Below are 22,213 nucleotides of genomic sequence, written 5' to 3' on the forward strand. Positions count from 1 at the left end.
GTCTGTCTTTCTTACATAATCATGTACTTCCATGCATATGTAAGTTTAAAAAATACCATACCATACATCCCGAAACAGAGTTTGTGGAGTTGCTTTCCCTGTGGGCGGAGGCTATAAAATGAGAACAAGGTGAATATCCTCACAGGTATCCAGGGGCTCTAGGGTAGAAAAGGATAGTTGCCCCAATCCAGCTGCCTTTCTGAGAGGCGACCCCCCAACCTGTCTGATGAGAGCCTGGAAGGTAATTAAATTAATTAGCAGACCAAGGACCATGTTAGGGAGCCTCTAGTCCAAATTCCTGAGATAGTGCTGAGGAAGGAAGGGGTGTTGTAGCCCTCTCCTGTCTTAGCAGGGGTCTGGCTCTGACCCATTTTGTGTGCCTGTAGGGGCTTCCCTCCCCACCTCGCTACCCATGACCCTATTCTGCCCTGTCCCTTAAAGGCCATAAGGGCTGTGGTGGGAGTGAGGGGAATTTAGGAGGGGCCCCAAAGGCCACTTACTCTGCTTGACAGAAGCCTTTTGTCACCATGAGAATCTACTTCAACCCTGAGCCCCTGCCCGAGAAAGACCTACTACTTCTAAAGAAAGTTCATGGTTCCTTTAGAAAGTTAGCTAATTGAGTCTCTACCTTTTCCAGTTAAAGAGTCTGAGAGTATAAGAGGGTTCAAGCACTTCCTGCTGGTCACACAATGAATGAGCAAATGTAGAATTGAAAGATGTGAAACATTACCTTTTCTGGCTATGATAAATTGTTAGTAATAAGACTAAATTTTTGGAGAAAAGAACACTATATCTGGTACCCATGAGGGGGAGATATCATCATTCGGCTCTTGCATCTGATCTTTCTCTTATTTCATGTTTTCATTTTAAGGTGAAAGGACTTTCAAGTGCCATCACTGTGATGCTACCTTTAAAAGGAAGGATACCTTAAATGTGCATGTCCAGGTGGTCCATGAAAGACACAAGAAATACAGATGTGAGCTCTGTAATAAGGCGTTCGTTACACCTTCAGTGCTTAGAAGTCATAAGAAAGTAAGTAGAAGCCTTCTATGAGTTTGAATGAATTACACACTTCAACAATATGGGCATGCATGCTAGTTATAATGTGATAATCAATTTTATATTAATTAATCAACATATTTCCTCCAAATGACAAGGGATGCATGGTTTATATGAGCTCTTCAGAAAATGTCTGTTCTCTTTACTTTTTCAGAAGAGGTATATCATTCGGATGAAGATGAACCTAGATTGAGATGTGAATTCTTCACCACAGCACTGAGCTATGGTGATAGATGGGTCGTACAAAGTATTTGATGAGTGAAAGCTTGTCAGTTTTTGAATTAATGTAGGTTTTTACTTAAAAAATGATCAGTGCCTTAATTTTATTTTTCAGAACTGATTCAGTTCTGAAATTACTGGATTGAGCTCTTTTCTAGGATTGGAACTGTTCTTCATCTTGTATCTCTAGGCCTAGGGAAGTTCTGGTACAGAAGAGGGACCTTATAAGTATTTGCTTAACTCAAATAAAATGAGGTTCTTACAGTGATTTGGAGGTTATCTTTTTCATGTTATGATAATTAAGCAAGTCAAGAGGTTATTTTTATTTGGTTTGTAAGTACATTTTAAGGGTATTTTCAAAAATAGCAATGTTCATATGTAACAAACACCATTATAGATTTTAATGTTGACTTTAGAAATGACTATGAAGTGTCATAGATGCGGCTGTTTAGTGTGCACTGCTAAGTGAATATGAGCAAGTGACTCGTATTTCAGTGTGAATTTTATTTTGGTACCTGTCTTTAGTGTGGCTGTGTCAAAGGACTGAATTGTTCATTACCTGTTTCTTTAGTGTTCAGTAATAATATTGTCTCCTCTTTTCAAATTTCTGGAGAAGATAGTTTTTCACCTTTCTTTGCTTGAATTATTTTTTTTGTATGAATTTAATAAATTTGTGTCTTGTTGAATCAACCTGGGAAAAAATAGTGAGTTTTCAAGAGAGATAATAGTTGTTTGTCCACAATCACAGATTGTTGTGGCAGAGCATTGTTTGTGTTTGTCTCATACATTTACCAATATTGTCATAGTGATCTGTTTCCATGCTTTCTTATCTATATTTAAGATATTTTAGTGTTATACCTTAAGTGTCTTTTAAAACCAGTTAACCAAATTCCATACCTAATAATAAGATATATTTTTGAATTAAACCAAAGAAGCATTTTAGTTCTTTTCACTATTGACTGAATGTTGTTTGGTTTGAAACTTGTACCAGGTCATGTAAGTGAGCAATGAAATACTTATGTAGCAGCAAAAGAAATTCTGTGGATTTTATAAAGATACAATAAATAAATTGGTAGTTGCCTCTTTGGAATAATCCAATGTTTTAATAATAGATATACACAATTTCTAAGCAACCGTACACTAGTCAAGAAAGAATTGATGTATCTTGCCCCTTCTGTCAGGGAATGAGAAGAATATATAGGTCTGCTCTATTAAAATGCTATACCATTTCCTTTAAAATGAGCCATAATGGGAACCATGGGAGTAACGGCTCTCACTATAAAGAATGTATAACTGTTTTGTATAAGAACTTAGAGTGAAAATGGAAAGTTAAGTGCCTGCCAAGTGGAGAATCAAGGAGATGTCTGTTGTAGCCAGTGTCATTGGCTAGCATCGCAGTTCTGAAATTTGAATATAATGTAAATCATTTTCAATGGAAAAATATTTAAAAGGACACTGATGTTGACTAAGGTATTTAGTTTATAACTGTTTTAAAAACCACAAATACAATAGTGTCTATCCAAATGCATATTATAATTCAAATGTGGAAATTTCCAAATTAAATACCAATAAGGCTATGAAACTAATTATATTAAAGTTAGCAATTAATATGGAGAATGTTTTGCTACATTGGTGGTTTTCTGAGATGAGACTGCCCTACTTCTTTCACTCTATCCTTGCCAGTGTGTCCCTTCTGGGAACATATTTAAAAAAAAGAAAAACAAAAAAACTTTCCCATTCTTTTTACATTAGCCCATGGCAATGCCAGTAATTTGCACAAACCTAATGCAAACACAGGCCTAGAAACTCTGTGTTGTGGTAGTAACCCAGTTGATCTGCTGTGTGCTTTCATTAATGTGTAGGTCATCATTGAAATTAAAAAAAAAATTTAAAAAGTGTCACTGACAGTGTGCAGATATCTGAAGTAATTTCCCTCTTCTCCCTTCTTTTCCCCTTCTCCTAAGTTTGAAAAACAATGTGACTTGAAAAGTAGCTCTGACCTCTCATTTATTGGAATGACCTGTTTTGGATGCTGGTAGAATAAGGTATCCTGATGAGATTGCGAGACAAGTTTAAAAAGCTCCATCTGTCTCCTTTTTTTGGGAGAGCTTGCTCTTTTCTTTAAACTCTCTAACATTCTGTCAAAATTCACTTTTGATGATACATATTCACCTTTCCTTGTGTGGTTGTTTTATGCTGAGATTAAAGGTATGTTGAGGGCAAGGATGTTCTTTCAAATTGACTGCTCAATTAACACCTGCTGATTTTCAAGATCAAGTCAGATTTATATTTCTTTCTGCTTTGTCATAAAATCAATCCAGTCAGGCAAGCGTAATGCAAATAACAGATTACTTTATTGAGATTAATTCTGTCCTCAAGAGTTAAATACACACAAAGAATGTGAAAAATGCTTCTAAGGAAGTGTTTCTTGGCAGCAGTCAAGGGCAGCTGTAACCCCATTTTGATTATGTGGTTTTGCCAGCATATACTGGTTTTGTATAACTTAATCGTTTTTACTTGGGGGCTCCATAAAGGCTTAAAAAGTAAACTGCAGAATTATTTTCAAATTAGCACTAATGCATGAGTCTAAGGTTTTGGGTTGTTGTTTTTTTTTTTTTTTTTCTGAACCAGTGGAAATACTCATGATAAATTGTTTAAAATCTCATTGTGATACTAAATCATTTTAATGAAACATAATCCTGGAAAAAAAGGATTTACCATTGTCAGAGGCACTTAATCATTTTTACCTAATTCTTTATATTTATCCTCGACCCTTTTTATTCCTTTCCATTTAGACACATACAGGAGAAAAGGAGAAAATCTGCCCATATTGTGGCCAGAAATTTGCCAGCAGTGGTACACTGAGAGTTCATATCCGTAGCCACACAGGTATGTAGATTGTAATTGGTGATAAAAACAACTTAAATCACATTCTTTTAAAACCAGAAATATAGTCTTAGCTGTTTTCTCTTCCTTCAAATTTTATAGAACCCCGTTCCTTACTGGAAAAAAATTTTAAATAAGTTTACTTTCTCAGTTAAGTTAAATATCTGAAATGGAAATAATTTGGCTAATGTCTGGTTGTGATATAATTGTGATTTACTGTATATTCTGTTCTAATAGAGGAATAGGGAATAGCAGTTTGACTTTTTATAGAAGGCTAAGGGCCTCCTCTCAAAATTCCTTCCTTTAACTGACATCAAATGTGGCTTTTTTAAATTTAGAAAGTGCTTGGAATATTGCCTGGACGCTGTAGGATTTTATTGGATATGAGGGTGATGCAACCATGATGTCCGGTATGCCATGGATTACTTCCTAAAGGGATCCTCCCTTGATTTCTTCTGACATTTTGTGCAATTTCTCCCATGAAAGAGGGCTGTGCCCTAGTGAAGCCTGAATAAAGAACTAAATATTCTTTTTAAAAATTTTAACTGAAGTATAGTTGACATAGAATATTTGTTTCAGGTATACAACATAGTGATCTGGTAATTATATGCGTTATAAAAAGCTCACCATGGTAAGTCTAGGATAAGTCTAACATACCATCTGTCACGGTACAAAGTTATTACAGTATTATTGACTATATTCTCACGCTGTACTTTTTATCCCTGTGATTTATTTTGTGACTGAAGTTTGTTCCCTTATCTTCTTCACCTATTTCACCCATCCCCCACTACCTTCCTCTCTGGCAATCACTAGTTAGTTATCTATGAGTCTGTTTGACTTTTTGTTGTTGGTGGTGGTATTTGGGTTTTTTTTGTTTGTTGGTTTTTCAGATTCCACATATAAGTGAAATTGTAGGGTATTTGTCTTTTAGTTACTTAGCTTAATATCCTCTAGGTCCATCCATACTCTTGTAAATGGCAAGATATCATTCCTTTTTATAGTTAGGTCATATTCCATCGTGTATATATACCACATTTCTCTTATCCATTTATCTGTCAATAGATATTTACATTGTGTTGCCTCCATATCTTGGCCCTTGTAAGTAATGCTGCAGTAAACATAGAGGTGCATACATCTTTTTGAATTTGTGTTTTCGTTTTCTTTGGGTTAATACCCAGAAGTGCAATTACTGGATCATATGGTTCTTCCATTTTAAGTTTTTTTGAGGACCCTCCAAACTGTTTTCCAGAATAGCTGTATCAATTTACATTCCTACCAATAAGTATACGAGGGTTCCCCGTTCTCTACAGTCTCACCACCACTTGTTATTTCTAGTCTTTTTGATACTAGGTATTCTGACAGATGTGAGATATCTCATTGTGGTTTCGATTTGCATTTTCCTGAAGATGAGTAATGTTGAGCATCTTTTCATGTGTCTGTTGGCCATCTGGATGTCTTCTTTGGAAAAATGCCTGTTTATGTCTTCTGCAAATTTTTTAATTGGATTATTTGTTGTTTTGGTCTTGAGTTGTATGAGTTCTTAGCATATTTTGGATACTAATCCCAAATTGGATATGTCATTAGCAAATATATTTAAACAATTAAATATTCTTGACAGAACCTTGTCTGGATTTTGTCTATCATGTAGAGACATACTTGAAAAAACTTGAAAAAATACTCTAAATATTGATAGCCAGATTATTTTACCTGAATCTTAATGGTTTTCAATAGCTGGACTGTACATGATAAAATGTAACTGGATTACATTGCTGAAGCTTCCTATTCAAGAGGGAGAGTATTTGACTTTATCGCTGTACTCCCAGAACCTCAGGCAGTAGAAGTCTAGCATAGTAACTATTTTGTGGGTGAGGAAATGTTAGCTTACTTAGGCCAAAGAATCAATAGTACAGTTATTACACATAGGCAGAGGAAAGGACAGCAGTGGAACATGAATTCTTATTCTGGAAATTTTTTGGCTAAAGCTAAAAGACATAACATCAAAGCAGTATTTGTAATCTTAGCGTGGCCTCTTCAATACTTTTAAATGAAACCTATAACCTAGAACATATCAAACATTATACAGGATGGATGTAGAATAATGGATATCCTAATGAGATAAGGGAGGTCTTCTTGCTTAGAAGTATCCAGGGAAAGTGAAGTTTTGGGGACCAAAACAGAAGCAGAGAACAACAAAAAGAAAAGAGAGAAGCAAATGGAAAAGAGTGGTAGAGAGCCATGTCAAGGGCTGGTGGACTTAAAATCATGCCAGAGACTTGGCACCATGTCCTGATTGTATAGAAGAAACAAGTGATTGATATAATTTCTTATATTATTGTTCTCTCCTTTTCTTAGGTTTTTCCTTCTTACAGGATATCATCCTGAGAATATTATGTTCAATATCTTTCCTTTTCCTTTCTTTCAAGTTTATCAAGATCCTAAATCATTAAATATACTGAAACTTTAATAATTTATAAACATAATCTTGATTGACTGTTGATAAGGAGCTAATTTACTATGGTGTTGTCTGGCATAAATAATCACGGGATTTTTAAAAAATGTATTACCCTGAAAAATGCATTTTTGTTGGAAAAAATGCATTTAGGTGTCTGTGTTCCTGATTAACCAGAACTTTTTGGTTAATAAATGTTGAAAGAAGGACTTGGTTGGAAAAATTATTTTTAGTGGTGTTTTAAATTCTGAACTATGTGTTTCTCACCAACTTCTTTCTTAAAATTAAACTGTAATGTTCTCCAGGATAACCTCTTAAAAGTTTAATTTACCTTGTCACATCAAAAGTAGTCCTTGGCTTTTTATCTTCCTTATTAGGCATAAACCCATAGTATGCCTGATTTCTAAGTCCATAAGAAGATCATAGGCAATAAAATTTGTTAAAAAAAAAGAACAGTCTCCTGTTCCTTGAAGAGCTGTTGATAACAGTGGGGAAAAAAATGGAAATAGAGCTTGCAAATTCAACATTGAGAAGACTGGTTAAATAAATTACGGTATATCTATAAATTAGAATATACTGTAAGCAATAAGAGCAATATGATATACTAGTACATCATGTATTAGTTACCATGAAAAGAAATATAAGTTACAAAAACAAAATGGTATATTTTTGTAAGGATAATATATTTATATATAAAGGCCTTAGAGGTTAAATGCTAAATCATTAACTGGTTATTTCTTCTTATTATCAATATGGACAACTTGAATTTTCTTGAAGATTTTCTGTGTCTTCACATAATAAGTTTCTTGTCTAATAAGATATTTAAAATATATTAACATTATGATTATACAGGTACCTGCTATTATTAGATTTATGCTAAATTATTTAGATCTGGGATGTCTGAGTGGCTCAGTTGTTAAGCGTCTGCCTTTGGTTCAGGTCATGATCCCAAGATCCTGGGATTGAGGCTCACCTGGGCTCCCTGCTCAGTGGGGAGTCTGCTTCTCCCTCTCCCTTTCCTGCTCCCCCTGCCTGTGCTCTCCTGCTTTCTCTGTGTCAAATAAATAAATAAGATCTTAAAAATTAAATAAGAATAAATAAGAAAAAATAAATTATTTAGATATGACATGTTTCTACGTCTGATTCTCAAATGAAGCAGCAAAAAGAAGTGCAAAAATATATTTTAAAAAGGGACAAATGAGAGTGAGGAAGCAAATATGGTGACATTAAACCCAAGTGAGGATATATATGGCTTATTGTGCTATTTTTCCAATTTTTCTGCCTGTTTAAAAATTTTCGTAATTAAAAGTGGGAGTGTTCTATTCCAGTAAGAACAAATGAGTGTATGCATATGCCAGCCAAGTGCTGCTAAGAACTGTTTCCTGAACATCCAGCTTCACAGCTTACATCTTGTTCGAATGTCCCTCAAAGCCTAGTTCTTTCAACAGGAAGACTTCTATTCTTTAAATATAAACAGACTTTCTATTGTTCTGTTTCATCACTTAGAGTCATGTCACTCAGAAAACTCAGATTCTTCTGAAGAAGCAGAACTTCATTACGGCATGCTTAGTCATCTCAAAAAGAGAATTCCATGAAATTTGCTATTGGCGTAGAGTCTGTAGAAGTTTTTTTTTTTTTAAATACATTGTAAAGTATATCTGTTTTTTACAGAAGAAGGCTTAAAGAGTTGGTAAGGCTTACCCAGTCACGCTGTTATCCGACTATAAATCTCGTGGTTTACCCTGGCTTTCTACAAAATGACTGTCCCTTACTTGTCACGAGACTCATCAGTTATTAATTCCTCTTCCATTTGACATTCCAGGCTCACTTATTAGGCATCTTTCACTTTTCCCAAGTCTACAAGTAAATGTAACTTTCTCCATGATATGTCACGTGACCATCCCTCACTCCCACCACGTTAGGTGGGTGTGCTCTGTCTTGTACTTCTCTCAACACAGCACACTTCCAAGTGCTCATACTTCTTCAGTCATTTGTAAGTTCTCTGCCCATATCTGATAACTCGTTTACTATGCCTGGCATGGAGAAAGAAACTAGCAAATGCTTCTTGAATAAATGAAAGAAACTACAAACAATTATTGTACCTGTGGGGTGGTGGAAAGAATGCTGGCTTCATAGCGAGAAGTCCTGGATTTTAATCTAAATTTAATTGACCATAAAATCATTTTTTCATAAATTAACTATACAATCATAGAATTCACTTTGAGAAATGTTACAATCAAAGAAAAAACTTACTAAATATATAAATATACAGTATATACATATTTAATATATTAATATATTTATATATTTATATAAAATATGTATATACTGTATATTTATAAATATAAATATTTATTTATATTTATAAATAAATATTTATAGTTATATATTTATATATTTATATTTATATATTTATAAATATTTATATTTATATATTTATATATTTATAAATATTTATATTTATATATTTATAAATATATAGTTGGGCCCTTTGCTCTCCTTTCTGTTCTTTACCCCATTGCTTTATCATGCTATCGGTTGTAAACAGTTGTATAATAAATAACAGTTAATGTCATGGTTAACTAATAGTTAAGATTTAGCTCACCAATATATGTAAAATTACCATGCTTAAATGAAGGAATAAAGAACAATATTTGGCCAACCACCTCTAAAAACTTACCATGATTCGTTTTAACTTGGACTTGCCTAGTTTTTAAAATTCTTATTAGAAAAAAGGTAGAGGAAATTGGTCCTGACAAATACCCTATCCATTTTGTTTGACAAGGTCCACTATACAGGAACTGGAATAATTACAAACAATTGTGTAGGATATTATAGTCTCTTGCTCTCCATAGCCTCTCATCTAGTAGAGATTTAGGGATTCCATTGCTTACTATATATAAACATCTCTTTTCAGTTATGATATCATACTTACTTTGCATATCTGCTCCATGACTGGATTCTGAGCTGAAGGGCAGGGCAGATCAGTCTCGGGCTTTTAATCAATTTTTTTGAAGGAGAGATGCTCTTTCAAATATCTGAGTTAATCCTTCACAGTAAGTGTGATAGGTTTCTAAGATCATTCTCATTTTCTAGTTAAGGAAGATGAGATTCAGAGAAGTAAATGACCTATCGAGTCAAGGTAGTAAGACCCAAATCTTTTGACTATTTTATTTTATTCTGTTTTATTTTATACTTGTATTATCTCTTCTTTTTTGCTAAACAGCCACTACACAGTTGTTATAATTACAAGAATTACACACATTCTTTAAGTCTCCAGTATAAAAGACCAATGGAATTCTAAAAGTCACATATTTTAGTAGTATGAAAATTTTATCTTTTAGAGTGAAATGGAAGGGGTATGTGTGTGTGTGTGTGTGTGTGTGTGTATTTTGCATTCACGTGTTCATTTTCTCCTGAGTCACCTTTATAGGGGGCAATAACATACAGAGAAAATGATAATTAAATTTAATTCCAGATTTTTTGCCTTTATTTTTTAGATTTGCCTTATTTTTAGAATATATTTATCTATAAATGGATATAAATATATTTAATATTATTTATTTACATATATAAAAATATATATAATTACATATTATGTGTATAATTATAATAATATAGATATAAACATCTATATATTTTAGAGTTTTAGGTTCACGGTGAAATGAGGGGAAGATCCAGAGATAGTCCCACCTACTCCCTTCCTCCACATGTATACCCTCTTCTGTTATCAACATCCCCAAAGTGATATGTGTTATAATTGATGAACCCACATTGACACATTTTAGTCACCCAAAGTCTATAGCTTACATTATGGTTCACTCTTGATGTACATTCTGTGGGTTTGGACAAATGTGTAATGTGTCTTCATCAATATGATATCATACAGAGTACTTCACTGCCCTAAAAATCCTCTGTGCTTTGCCTATTTATCCCCCACCCTCAATGCCTGGCAGCCACTGATCATTTTACTGTCTCCATAGATTTGTTTTCCAGAAAACCATTTGATGTTTATATAGTTTGACATTTTTCAGAATGTCATGTAGTTGGACGGATTACTTTTTTTTTTTTAAATTTCTAGGAAATGATTATTGGTAGTTGGGATTTTTAGTGAGTGGATGTACATTGAATACAGTGCAATGTGATAGGATTTTTATAGAGATAATATTCTTTTTATGATTTTCCCATTATGTTGAAGGTGCCAATTTCATTTTGTTTTTGTAGTATTCAAAGTGTCCAACAATATTTTGGGAAGGTAATTCTCTCTTTTGTATAACATCAAATAACATTACATTTTATGAAGAGAAAACAGGACTCCTGTCTGTGTTTCTTCCTTCCAGTTTGCCAATTGGTATCTTTTATCATTTCCTATTTAGTATAGTGATGGTATTGCTTTGTGGAGGATTAAAGGCAGTTTCCTTCATATGAATTTTCTCAGAACAGGTCTTATTTTATTGGTTCCTGACTAATGGCCATTCTATAAGACAGTGAGAACATAGCTATTGGCTTACTGCTGTTAGTTCTGGGAGGAGTCTTAGTATTGATATCTCTATTGTAATTTTTTGTTAAGAGTGCTTTAAAAAAAATTTTAAAAACTTCTCCAATTCACATTTTGATTGGTTTTATCCTTTACTACCTTAAGTAATCAACCAGTTGTATCCTCACTTCACCTTCTTTCCCTCCTTTTCTCTCTCCTTCCGATTACCTCCATTTTGTACTGCTATGGTGAAGTCTGGCAAAACTTTGCGGGGTTTTTTTCCATTAACTTTGAAAATGTTATCTCTTACAAACCCTGTATTTACCTTCTGAAATCCATTCATTCTTCATGATTAGATGATTAGAATAAGAACATGCACTGCAAGTGTGCTCAAGGCTTTTCTCTAAAAGTGTTTGCTTTTATAGATTATTAAAATACAGTACTCTTCACTTTTAAAATAGAAAAGAATTTCATAAATTTCTAGTTCATGTCTCTTCATTGAACCCACAAAATGTAGTGATTTGCTAAGGTACACTACTTGTATATTGTTCCTTTAGAGCTAAACTAAGGCTTCAACTTTGTTCAGTGTACACTTTGCTAGTATTTTTAATTCCATTCTGATTTTTACTGTTACTCTTGAACTTACTGTAGAATTATATACATTCTTTCCATAATTTTTGATGATAGTATCTTACTGATATAGCAATCAGTTGAGGTTACTAATCTTGACTTGGAACCCCGAGATCTGTAGTTTGTTATTTAATTCCACTTATGGAGAAACTTTCCCACTACAAAGTCAGCTATCTCCACTTCTCGGTATTTAATACCTAGTTTATATCCGAAGTGTGGATCCTGGAGTCATAAGCTAGGCTTTCAAATTCCATTTTACTCATTTCCTCCCTGTGTGAGCTTTATAGTAAATTGCTTAACCTTTCAAAGCTTAGTTTCCTCATCTAAAGAACAGGGGTAAGAACAGATCCAGTGGGGATGCCTGGGTGGCTCACTTGGTTAAGCATTTGCCTTCTGCTCAGGTTGTGATCCCATGGTCTTAGGATAGAGCCCCACATGGGACTCCCTGCTTAGCAGAGTCAGCTTTGCTCTTTCCTTCTGCCTGCTGTTTCCCCTTGCTTGTACTTTCTCAGTGTCAAATAAATAAATAAAAATCTTGAAAAAGAAAAAAAAAAGAAAAAGAGTCCCAGCATCATGGCATTGCTTTGGGGAACAAATGAAAAGTCTATGTCAAGAAACCTTGCCAGTGCCTAGCACAGTATGTGCATGTGATATGTGAGCTGTTGCTGCCACGGCTGCTGTTTGCTTTGTCTTCCTTATTCCTGCCCATATTTAACCACAGTTATGCAACTTCCCTTGATATATGGTCTGACCTTCTGTTCCCAGTGTCATCATCATCATCTTTTTATAACCTTTAGCAGCAGAATATAGATCATCTGTAGAACATAGAGGAGGGTTTGCTGTCAGACATGGCTGGTTTGGGGTGACTGAGGATGCATGTAGTGTGTTTTGCTGTTGCTATCATTGAAGGTGAAATGTTTAGGTCTGTGCCTGGCAGGCAGCTCTGTAATTTATCATCCGATTTCCTCTGCTACAGTGACAGGGATGGCACTCTGTGGGTCAGCCGAAATAGTAGAGCACATTCTCCTGTTGGTTTATAGCTTCTTAGGGTCATTGAGAGCTGGGGTTAATTCCGCAAGGGAATCCATGCACTGTGACATAAATTCCATCAGTTGTTCATAAATTATGAAAGAAATTCTAGGAACTGCTTTTGGGGTTTTAAAGCTCTGGGCCAGAAGGTTAATTACTTGCCTACAGTTCCAACCAACTTTTCGTGTTAATAGATACCGGCTGTGTTGGCCCTTCTGTTCTAGGCTTGCTTGCACACTATTGTTTGGCTATAGTAATAAATCATTGTCTTAAGAAATAGTTAATTTTTTTTTTAGTAAATATGTGTGATCAGCTTAGAAATAAAGAATAAGTATAGTATAATTTGGTTATACTTGGATTTTAGCCATTGTTTTTCTAATTCTTTTTCTAAAGGAATTTATTCATTCTTCTTAGAATATTTGTTCAAAATTATAAAAATGGTAGCTATAATTATAAACAACAATAAGACAATATGACAATTATTAATAAATAAAAATAGACAATTACCAAAGTCATTGTGAACACAAATGAAAATTTAATGCATGTTTATCACATTTTTATAAGATAACTTGCCTGTATTGAGAGGAAGCTTATTTTGCTATATTTATTTTCTAAGTGGTTAATTACTAACATTAGGTCATATTGAATGGTCTCTTACCTGCGGATAAACTAAGAATTCACAGAAGAGTTGAGTGTAGAATCTTCACAGAGTGTAGAATCTGATGATAGTCTCAGCATCACACTTTCAGAGCCTTACATTTTCCCTAAGAAGTCATTTGTAAAGTCTTGAACTACATGATTTTTGTTCTTCATGTTATTTTTACATTTCAGATAATTTTTGAACACTGATCACATCAGTGTGAATGTAGTGTTTCTTTCCTATTCTTTTTTCTCTTTCTGTACTTTGCTCCCCTGGTTGATTTGGGAGGTTAGTGACAAGTGCATATAACAACTTAAAAGAGAGAGAGGGAAAATATCCGTTTTGACTTTCATTGACAGTATTATAATTTACTTTTAAGTATTTTTTTCAAAAATATCAAAGACCCTAGTTTCTAATGCAAAAGCTATAATGGTTATGTCAGGGTTTGTCAGAGGGTGGATAGAGGCACAGAGGGAAGAGTGAGGGAGTGACATTGGTCTTAGAATGTAGTATCATGAACCAAATGAAGTAGTGAAATAAAGACTCTAAAAAGAGGGATCATTTAGAATATATTAGTGTTGGAATAGCACTAAATTCATATCTTTCAAAAGTTTCCCTGAAGGTAAATGAGCTAAATGTTCCAACAAAAGACTCAGGGTATCAGATTGTATAAAAAGACAAGACCCATCGATATGCTGTCCACAAGAGACTCATTTTAGACCCAAAGACACCTCCCAATTGAAAGTGAGGGGTGGAAAACAATTTACCATGCTGATGGGCATCAAAAGAAAGCTGGGGTGGCAATCCTTATATCAGACAACTAGATTTTAAACCAAAGATTATAATAAGAGATGAGGAAGAACACTATATCATACTTAAAGGGTCTATCCAACAAGAAGATCTAACAATTGGAAATATGTATGCCTCTAACATGGGAGCAGCCAATTATATAAACAAATGAATAACAATATCAAAGAAACACATTAACAGTAATACAGTAATAGTAGACGACTTTAACCCCCATCACTTAAATGGACAGATCATCTAAGCAAAATATCGACAAGGAAGTAAAGGCTTTAAATGACACACTGGACTAGATAGGTATCAAGACATATTCATAACATTCCATCAAAAAGCCACAGAAGACACATTCTTCTATAGTGCACATGGAATATACTCCAGAAGAGATCACATCCTGGGTTGCAAATGAGGTCTCAACCAGTACCAAAAGATTGGGATCATTCGCTGCGTGTTTTTGGACCACAGTGCTTTGAAACTAGAACTCAGTCACAAGTAGAAAGTTGGAAAGAACTCAAATATGTGGAGGCTAAGGAGCATCCTACTAAAGAATGAATGGGTCAACCAGGAAATTAAAGAATTAATAAAATACATGGAAACAAATGAAAATGAAAACACAACTGTTCAAAATCCTTGGAATGCAGCTAAGGCGATCCTAAGAGGAAAGTACATAGCAATACAACCTTTCTCAAGAAACAAGAAATACAAACCTTTCTCAAGAAACAAGTCTCAAATACACAACCCAACCATTCACTAAAGGAGCTAGAGAAAGAACAGCAAAGAAAGCCTAAACCCAGCAGGAGAAGAGAAATCATAAAGATCAAAGCAGAAATCAAAGAGCTATAAACCAAAAGAACAGTAGAACAGATCAATAAAAATAGGAGGTGGTTCTTTGAAAGAATTAATAAGATTGATAAACCCCTGGCTGGACTGACAAAAAACAAAAGAGAATGTACGCAAATTAATAAAATCATGACTGAAAGAGGAGAGATCACAACCAACACGAAAGAAATACAAACAATTATAAGAACATATTTTGAGCTACTCTATACCAGTAAATTCGATAATATGGAAGAAATGAATGCATTCCTAGGCACATTTAACTGCCAAAAATGAACCAGGAAGAAATGGAAGACCCATAAGCAGTAACGAAATTGAAGCAGTCATCAAAAATCTCCCAACAGACCAGAGCCCAGGGCCAGACGGCTTCCCAGGGGAATTCTACCAAACATTTAAAGAAGAATTTATACCTAGTCTTTTGAAACTGTTCCAAAAAATAGAAATGGATGGAAAACTTTCAAAATCGTTTCATGAGGCCAGCATTATCTTGATCCCCAAACTAGACAAAGACCCCTTCAAAAAGGAGAATTACAGACCAATATCCCTGGTGAACATGGATGCAAAAATTATCACCAAAATACTAGCCAGTAGGATCCAACAGTACATTACAAGGATTATCCACCAAAACCAAGTGGGATTTATTCATGGGCTGCAAAGTTGGTTCAACATCTGCAAATCAATCAATGTGATACAATACATTAATAAAAGAAAGAACAAGAACCATATGATACTCTCAATATATGCAGAAAAAGGCATTTGACAAAGTACAGCATCCTTTCTTGATCAAAATTCTCCACAGTGTAGAGATATAGGGTATATACATCAATATCATTAAAGCCATCTGTGAAAAAAACCACAGTGAATATCATACTTAATGGAGAAAAACTGAGAGCTTTCCCCCCAAGGTCAGGAACACAACAGAGATGTCCATGATCACCACTGCTATTCAACATAATATTAGAAGTCCTAGCCTCAGCAATCAGACAGTAAAAAGAAATAAAAAGCATCCGAATCAGCGAAGAAAGAAGTCAAACTCTCACTCTTTGCAGAAGATATGATACTTTATGTGGAAAACTAGAAAGACTTCACCCCAAAACTGCTAGAACTCATACAGGAATTCAGTAAAGTGTCAGGACCTAAAATCAATGCACGGAAATCAGTTGCATTTCTATACACCAACAGCAAGACGGAAGAAAGAGAAATTAAGGAGTTGATCCCATTTACATTGCACCCAGAACCATAAGATACCTAGGAATAAACCTAACCAAAGAGGTAAAGAATCTGTACTCAGAAAACTATAGAATACACCTGAAAGAAATTGAGGAAGACACAAAGAAATGGAAAAATGTTCCATGCTCATGGATTGGAAAAAAAATATTGTGAAGATGTCTATGCTACCTAAAGCAATCTACACATTTAATGCAATTCCTATCAAAATACCATCAACTTTCTTCAAAGAAATGGAACAAATAATCCTAAAATTTGTGTGGAACTACAAAAGACCCCAAATAGCTACGGGAACATTGAAAAAGAAAGCCAAAGCTAGTGGCATCGCAATTCTGGATTTCAAACTCCATTACAAAGCTGTCATCATCAAGACAGTATGGTACTGGCACAAAAACAGACACATAGATCAATGGAACAGAATAGAGGGCCCAGACATTGACCCTCAACTCTGTGGTCATCTAATCTTCGACAAAGCAGGAAAGAATGTCCAATGGTAAAAAGACAATCTCTCCAACAAATGGTGTTGGGGAAATTGGACAGCCACATGCAGAAAAATGAAATTGGACCATTTACTTACACCACGCACAAAAATAGACTCAAAATGGATTAAAGACCTCAATGTGAGAAAGGAATCCATCAAAATCCTTGAGGAAAACACAGAAAACACCTCTTTGACTTCAGCTGCAGCAACTTCTTCCTAGGAACATCGCCAAAGACAAGGGAAGCAAGAGCAAAAATGAACTATTGGGACTTCATCAATATCAAAAGCTTTTGCGCAGCAAAGGAAACAGTTAACAAAACCAAAAGACAACTGACAGAATGGGAGAAGATATTTGCAAATGACATATCAGATAAAGGGCTAGTATCCAAAATCTATAAAGAATTTATCAAACTCAACACCCAAAGAACAAATAATCTAATCAAGAAATGGGCAGAAGACATGAACAGACATTTCTGCAAAGAAGATACCAAACTTTCCTCTTGTGATTGAGTTCTAGTTTCAGAGCATTGTGGTCTGAAAATATTCAGGGAGTGATCCCAATATTCTGGTACCAGTTGAGACCTGATTTGTGACCCAGGATGTGATATCTTCTGTAGAATGTTCCATGTGCACTAGAGAAGAATGTGTATTTTTTGGCTTTGGGATTGAATGTTCTGAATATATCTGTGATGTCCATCTGGTCCAGTGTGTCATTTAAGGCCTTTATTTCCTTGTTGATCTTCTGCTTGGATGATCTGTCCATTTCAGTGAGGGGGCTGTTAAAGTCTCCTACTATTATTGTATTACTGTTGTGTTTCTTTGATATTGTTATTCATTTGTTTATATAATTGGCTGCTCCCTTGTTAGGGGCATAGATATTTCCAATTGTTAGATCTTCTTGTTGGATTGATCCTTTAAGTATGATATTGTGTCCTTCCTCATCTTTTATTATAGGCTTTGGCTTAAAATCTAATTTATCTGATATAAAGATTGCGACCCCAGCTTGCTTTTGATGTCCATATGCATGGTAAATTGTTTTCCATCCCCTCACTTTCAATTAGGATGTGTCTTTGGGTCTAAAATGAGTTTCTTGTAGACAGCATATCAATGGGTCTTGTTTTTATATCCATTTTGATACCCTGTGTCTTTTTTTTTTTTTTTAAGATTTTATTTATCTATTTGACACACACAGAGAGATCACAAGTAGGCAGAGAGACAGGCAGAGAGAAGGGGGGAAACAGGCTCCCCGCTGAGCAGAGAGCCTGACATGGGGCTCCATCCCAGGACCTTGAGACCATGACCTGAGCCGAAGGCAGAGGCTTAACACTCTGAGCCACCCAGGTGCCCCTACCCTGTGTCTTTTTATTGGGGCATTTAGCCCATTTGCATTCAGGGTAACTATTGAAAGATGTGAATTTATTTCCATTGTATTGCCTATAAGGTGATTGTTACTGTATATTGTCACTCTTCCTTTCTGGTTTACTGCTTTTAGTCTCTCTCTTTGCTTAGAGGAACATTTTCAATATTTCCTGTATGTGTTGGTTTGGTGTTTGAAAATTCTTGTAATTTTTGTTTGTCCTGGAAGCTTTTTATCTCTCCTTCTATTTTCAAAGAAAACCTAGGGGGATATAGTATTCTTGACTGCATATTTTTCTCATTTAATGCTCTGAATATATCATGCCAGTTCTTTCTGGCCTGCCAGGTCTCTGTGGATAAGTCCGCTGCCAATCTAATATTTCTACCATTGTATGTTATGGACTTGTCCCAAGCCGCTTTCAGGATTTTCTCTTTGTCACTAAAAATTGTAAGTTTTACTTTTAGATGACGGGGTGTGAATGTATTTTTATTGATTTTGAGGGGGGTTCTCTTGCCTCCTGGATTTTGATGCTTGTTCCCTTTGTCATATTTGGGAAATTCTGTACTATGATTTGCTCCAATATACTTTCTGCCCCCCTCTCTCTTTCTTCTTCTGGAATCCTAATTATTCTAATATTGTTTCATCTTATGGTATTACTTATCTCTCAAATTCTCTCCTTGTGATCCAGTACTTGTTTGTCTCTCTTTTGCTTAGCTTCTTTTTTCTCCATCATTTGGTCTTCTATATCACTAATTCTTCTGTCTCATTTATCCTAGCAGTAAGAGCCTCCATTTTTTATTGTGCCTCATTAATAGCTTTTTTTATTTCAACTTGGTTAGATTTTAGTACTTTTGTTTCTCCAGAAAGGGCTTTTATTTCTCCAGAAAGGGATTCTCTCATATCTTCCATGCCTTTTTCGAGCCCAGTCAGCACCTTGATAATCATCATTGTGAACTCTAGTTCTGATGTATTACCAATGTCCATATTGATTAGGTCCTTAGCCATTGGTACTGCCTCTTGTTCTTTCTTTTTGTGGTGAGTTTTTCTGCCTTGTCATTTCATCCAGAGAGGAATATATGAATGAGAGAATAAAATACTAAAAGGCTTACAAAGACCCCAGAAAAATGTATGTTAACCAAATCTGAAGAGACCCCAAAACTGGGGGGAGAAGAAAGTGGGAAAAATAATAATGAGAAAATTAAAAATATTTATAAAATATGTATGGATATATTTTAGACTGTTGGATAGAACAGAGCTGCCCACTTGATTTTGAGTGTATTCTGTTCTCTTAGAAGAAAGTATCTCCCCAAATTTTAAAGAACAAAAAACACATATATACAACAATAAGGGTAAACACAATGAAGGGATGGAATACGATTGTAAAGATAAAAATTAAAGAAAGATTCTAAGAAAGAATTGATAAGTTGGCTGGAAAAAGAAAAAAAGAAGAAAGAAAAAGGAAAAAAAAGGAGAGAATGTGATCAGGCTGAAGACTAGTACAAAGCCATGTGCTAGATTTACGGTATATTTTGATGTATTAGAAGAAATTGTATCCCTAAATTTTAAAGAAAAAGAAGTATATGTATATCAAAAATAAGGTTAAACACAATAAAGGGATAAACTATGTGTATAATAATGAAAATTTAAAAAGTTTTTTTTAAAGGTATTGTTAAGATAAACTATTTATAAAAAACATTGAAAGAGGAAAGAGGAAAAGTTAAAAAAATAGAATAAGAAAAAAATAAAATTAAAAATATTTAACTTTGCAAGACTAAAGGGGAAAAAGCTGTGAATTCTGTATGTGGTTTTCCCCAGCTCTGGCATTCCACAGTTTTCATTAATCGGTGAACTTGGTCTTGGCTGGATGTTCTTGCTGATCTTCTGGGGGAGGGCCCTGTTGCAGTGATTCTCAAATGTCTTCGCCTGAGGCAGAATTGCACTCCCCTTGCTCAGGGCCAGGCTAAGTAATCTGAGTGGGTTCACTCTCGAGAGCTTTTGTTCCCTGAACACTTTCCATTCAGCTTTGGAGAATGGGAATGAAGATGGTGGCCTCCCAGTCTCTGGCCTGGAAGAGCCAAAAGCTCAGGACCCCAGTCCTCAGTGCACCCTCAGAAAAAGCAGTCAATCCCTCCGGTCTCACTGGTCTCCTGCGCACTCTGTTCTCACCCAGCCTGTGACCGAGTATTTCTGTCTCTGGCACACTGCCCCATTTGGAGTCTCCAAACCCAGCAGATTCCTGCCTTGTGCTCCTGTGCTGCTCCTCCTGGAGGAGGAAGGAGGAGTCTCTCCAGATCTGCCACTTTTGGGGTTCTCTGCTTGAAGTGCAGTGGCCCACTGTGCCTTCGATCATAGTTTAAGGTAGCCCCAAGCTGAGAGCTTTCTCCTTGGCTCCTTCTCTGTAGTCAGCTTCCACTCTCTGATACCTGGGAGTTCTGGCACACTCAGACACCCCCGGTCTTTCTGTTACCTCATGGGTCCTGAGACAACACTGTCCCCACCAGGGCTCTACCCCAGCTTAGCCTCTGGGGCGATGTCCCTCAATGGAGCAGACTTCTAAAAGTTCTGATTTTGTGCTCTGCTTCTCCACCACTTGCTGGAAGCTGCCCCCTCTGCCAACGGTCTATCTTCCAGTTGTTTCAGATTCACTTCTTCACATGTCTCACCTTTCAGAAAGTGGTCTATTTTTGTTGGGCTCCCCGCCGAGGGGAGGAGGCGCCCGGGCCAGCCGGAGGCCTCTCCTTGGGGCTGAGTGGGATGGCGAGTGTCGCGAACCCGGAACGCACCCACAGAAGACACCGGGCTCGGGGGATCTGTCGAAGCAGGATCTCACTTTATTGTGCGGGGGCACACCTTATATAGAGCAGCAGAAGGGAAGTGAGGACAGAGGGGGAAGAGCCAATAAGATTATGCCAAGTAGCAGTTGCTGGGTAAGGCGTGTCGGGCGAGAGGAGGAAGTGCCATAGGTTTCAGGAACCGAAACTGTGAAATTGGCGCCTTGTTGGCCGGAAGAGACGGCAAGCCGGCGCCATCTTTATTCTGGGCCGCACCCTGTGGAGGCACCTCTAGTTATGTGCCTTACATATTTTCTGTTTCTAGAATTGCTGCTCTTCTTCTCTTATATCTCCTGTTGAGTTTGTAGGTGTTTGGAATGGCTTGATAACTATCTAGCTGAACTGCTAGGACCTTGATTTTATTTCAGTCTGCTAGTCCTCTGCCATTTTGTTCCCCCCCCCCCTTTTTTTTAAACTGAGTTCCTAAAAAATGGAAGTGGCCCAGTTTCATGAACTGTATCTCAGCAGCTTTATCTATTAATCCATTACTACCTAATATTATATAGTTACCTCTGTTAAATTTGGAATACCAACATTGTCCTTTAGTTTAGGGAAAGTACAAGAGTTTCCTCTGATACTAGCTTCCTCTTGCCATTGCTACCATTTTCTCCCCTGCGACCAACTTTTCTGTGTGTTGTTTTCCCACGACTCCAAAGTGTGCATCAGGGCTGGAGAAGGTTTTATTCCTTTTCTAGTTTGGAGGTAAGGAGAGTTCAGGGCTTCCTGCTGCTCAAAGTTATATACTCTTGATTGTTCCTTGCCTGCACTGTTAACAGAAAGCCCCTCCAAATGCAGCTTCTGAGAGAACTTCACCCCAGGATCACTGTTCCCAAACTATGCTCATAAATATGGGGCTAAATAAAACTTCTGGTAGAAATTCCTAAACACGGGGAACTGCTGGGTGAAAGGATTAGTTTTCCCACTGAAGTCTGACTGCCTACCAAAAAAACCAAATCAGTAATTACCTTCCCTTTCTCTCCTTACCTACCTTACAGTGTCCCTTTACACAGTATTAGGGAGAACTCATGTAGGAGTTTTTCTTTCTTTGTCAGAACATTAAAAACTTTGCTAGTGTATGGATCGTTCAGATGTTTCTCCTGTTTGTGAAGCAGTCCCCTTTGCTTCTGTTGGTGTGCTCATGAAGGACTTTGTAAAGGTGGTGTGCTTCCTCAGACAAATCACATGTGATGGGTATCATTTATACACCTGGTCGACTGAAGCCTTGAGTCAGGAGTCTTTGACTTTCTTTTCCTAGCTAATTATATATTTCTTTTTTTTTTTTTAAGATTT

At 36.0% G+C, this 22,213-nt stretch overlaps 1 protein-coding gene across 1 annotated transcript in view; it reads left to right on the top strand.

Annotated features, from left to right (window-relative positions):
- PRDM5 (PR/SET domain 5) overlaps positions 1-22,213 on the top strand; it is a 217,792-nt gene that overhangs the window by 142,466 nt on the left and 53,113 nt on the right. Inside the window, exons 12-13 of the mRNA XM_082728454.1 lie at positions 872-1,032; positions 4,074-4,167. Of these exons, the coding sequence (XP_082584580.1) occupies positions 872-1,032; positions 4,074-4,167 (255 nt within the window). The remainder of the gene's footprint in view (positions 1-871; positions 1,033-4,073; positions 4,168-22,213) is intronic.

This window comes from Mustela nivalis, assembly GCF_964662115.1.
Source record: "Mustela nivalis genome assembly, chromosome: 4".
NCBI classification, from domain to species: Eukaryota; Metazoa; Chordata; class Mammalia; order Carnivora; family Mustelidae; genus Mustela; species Mustela nivalis.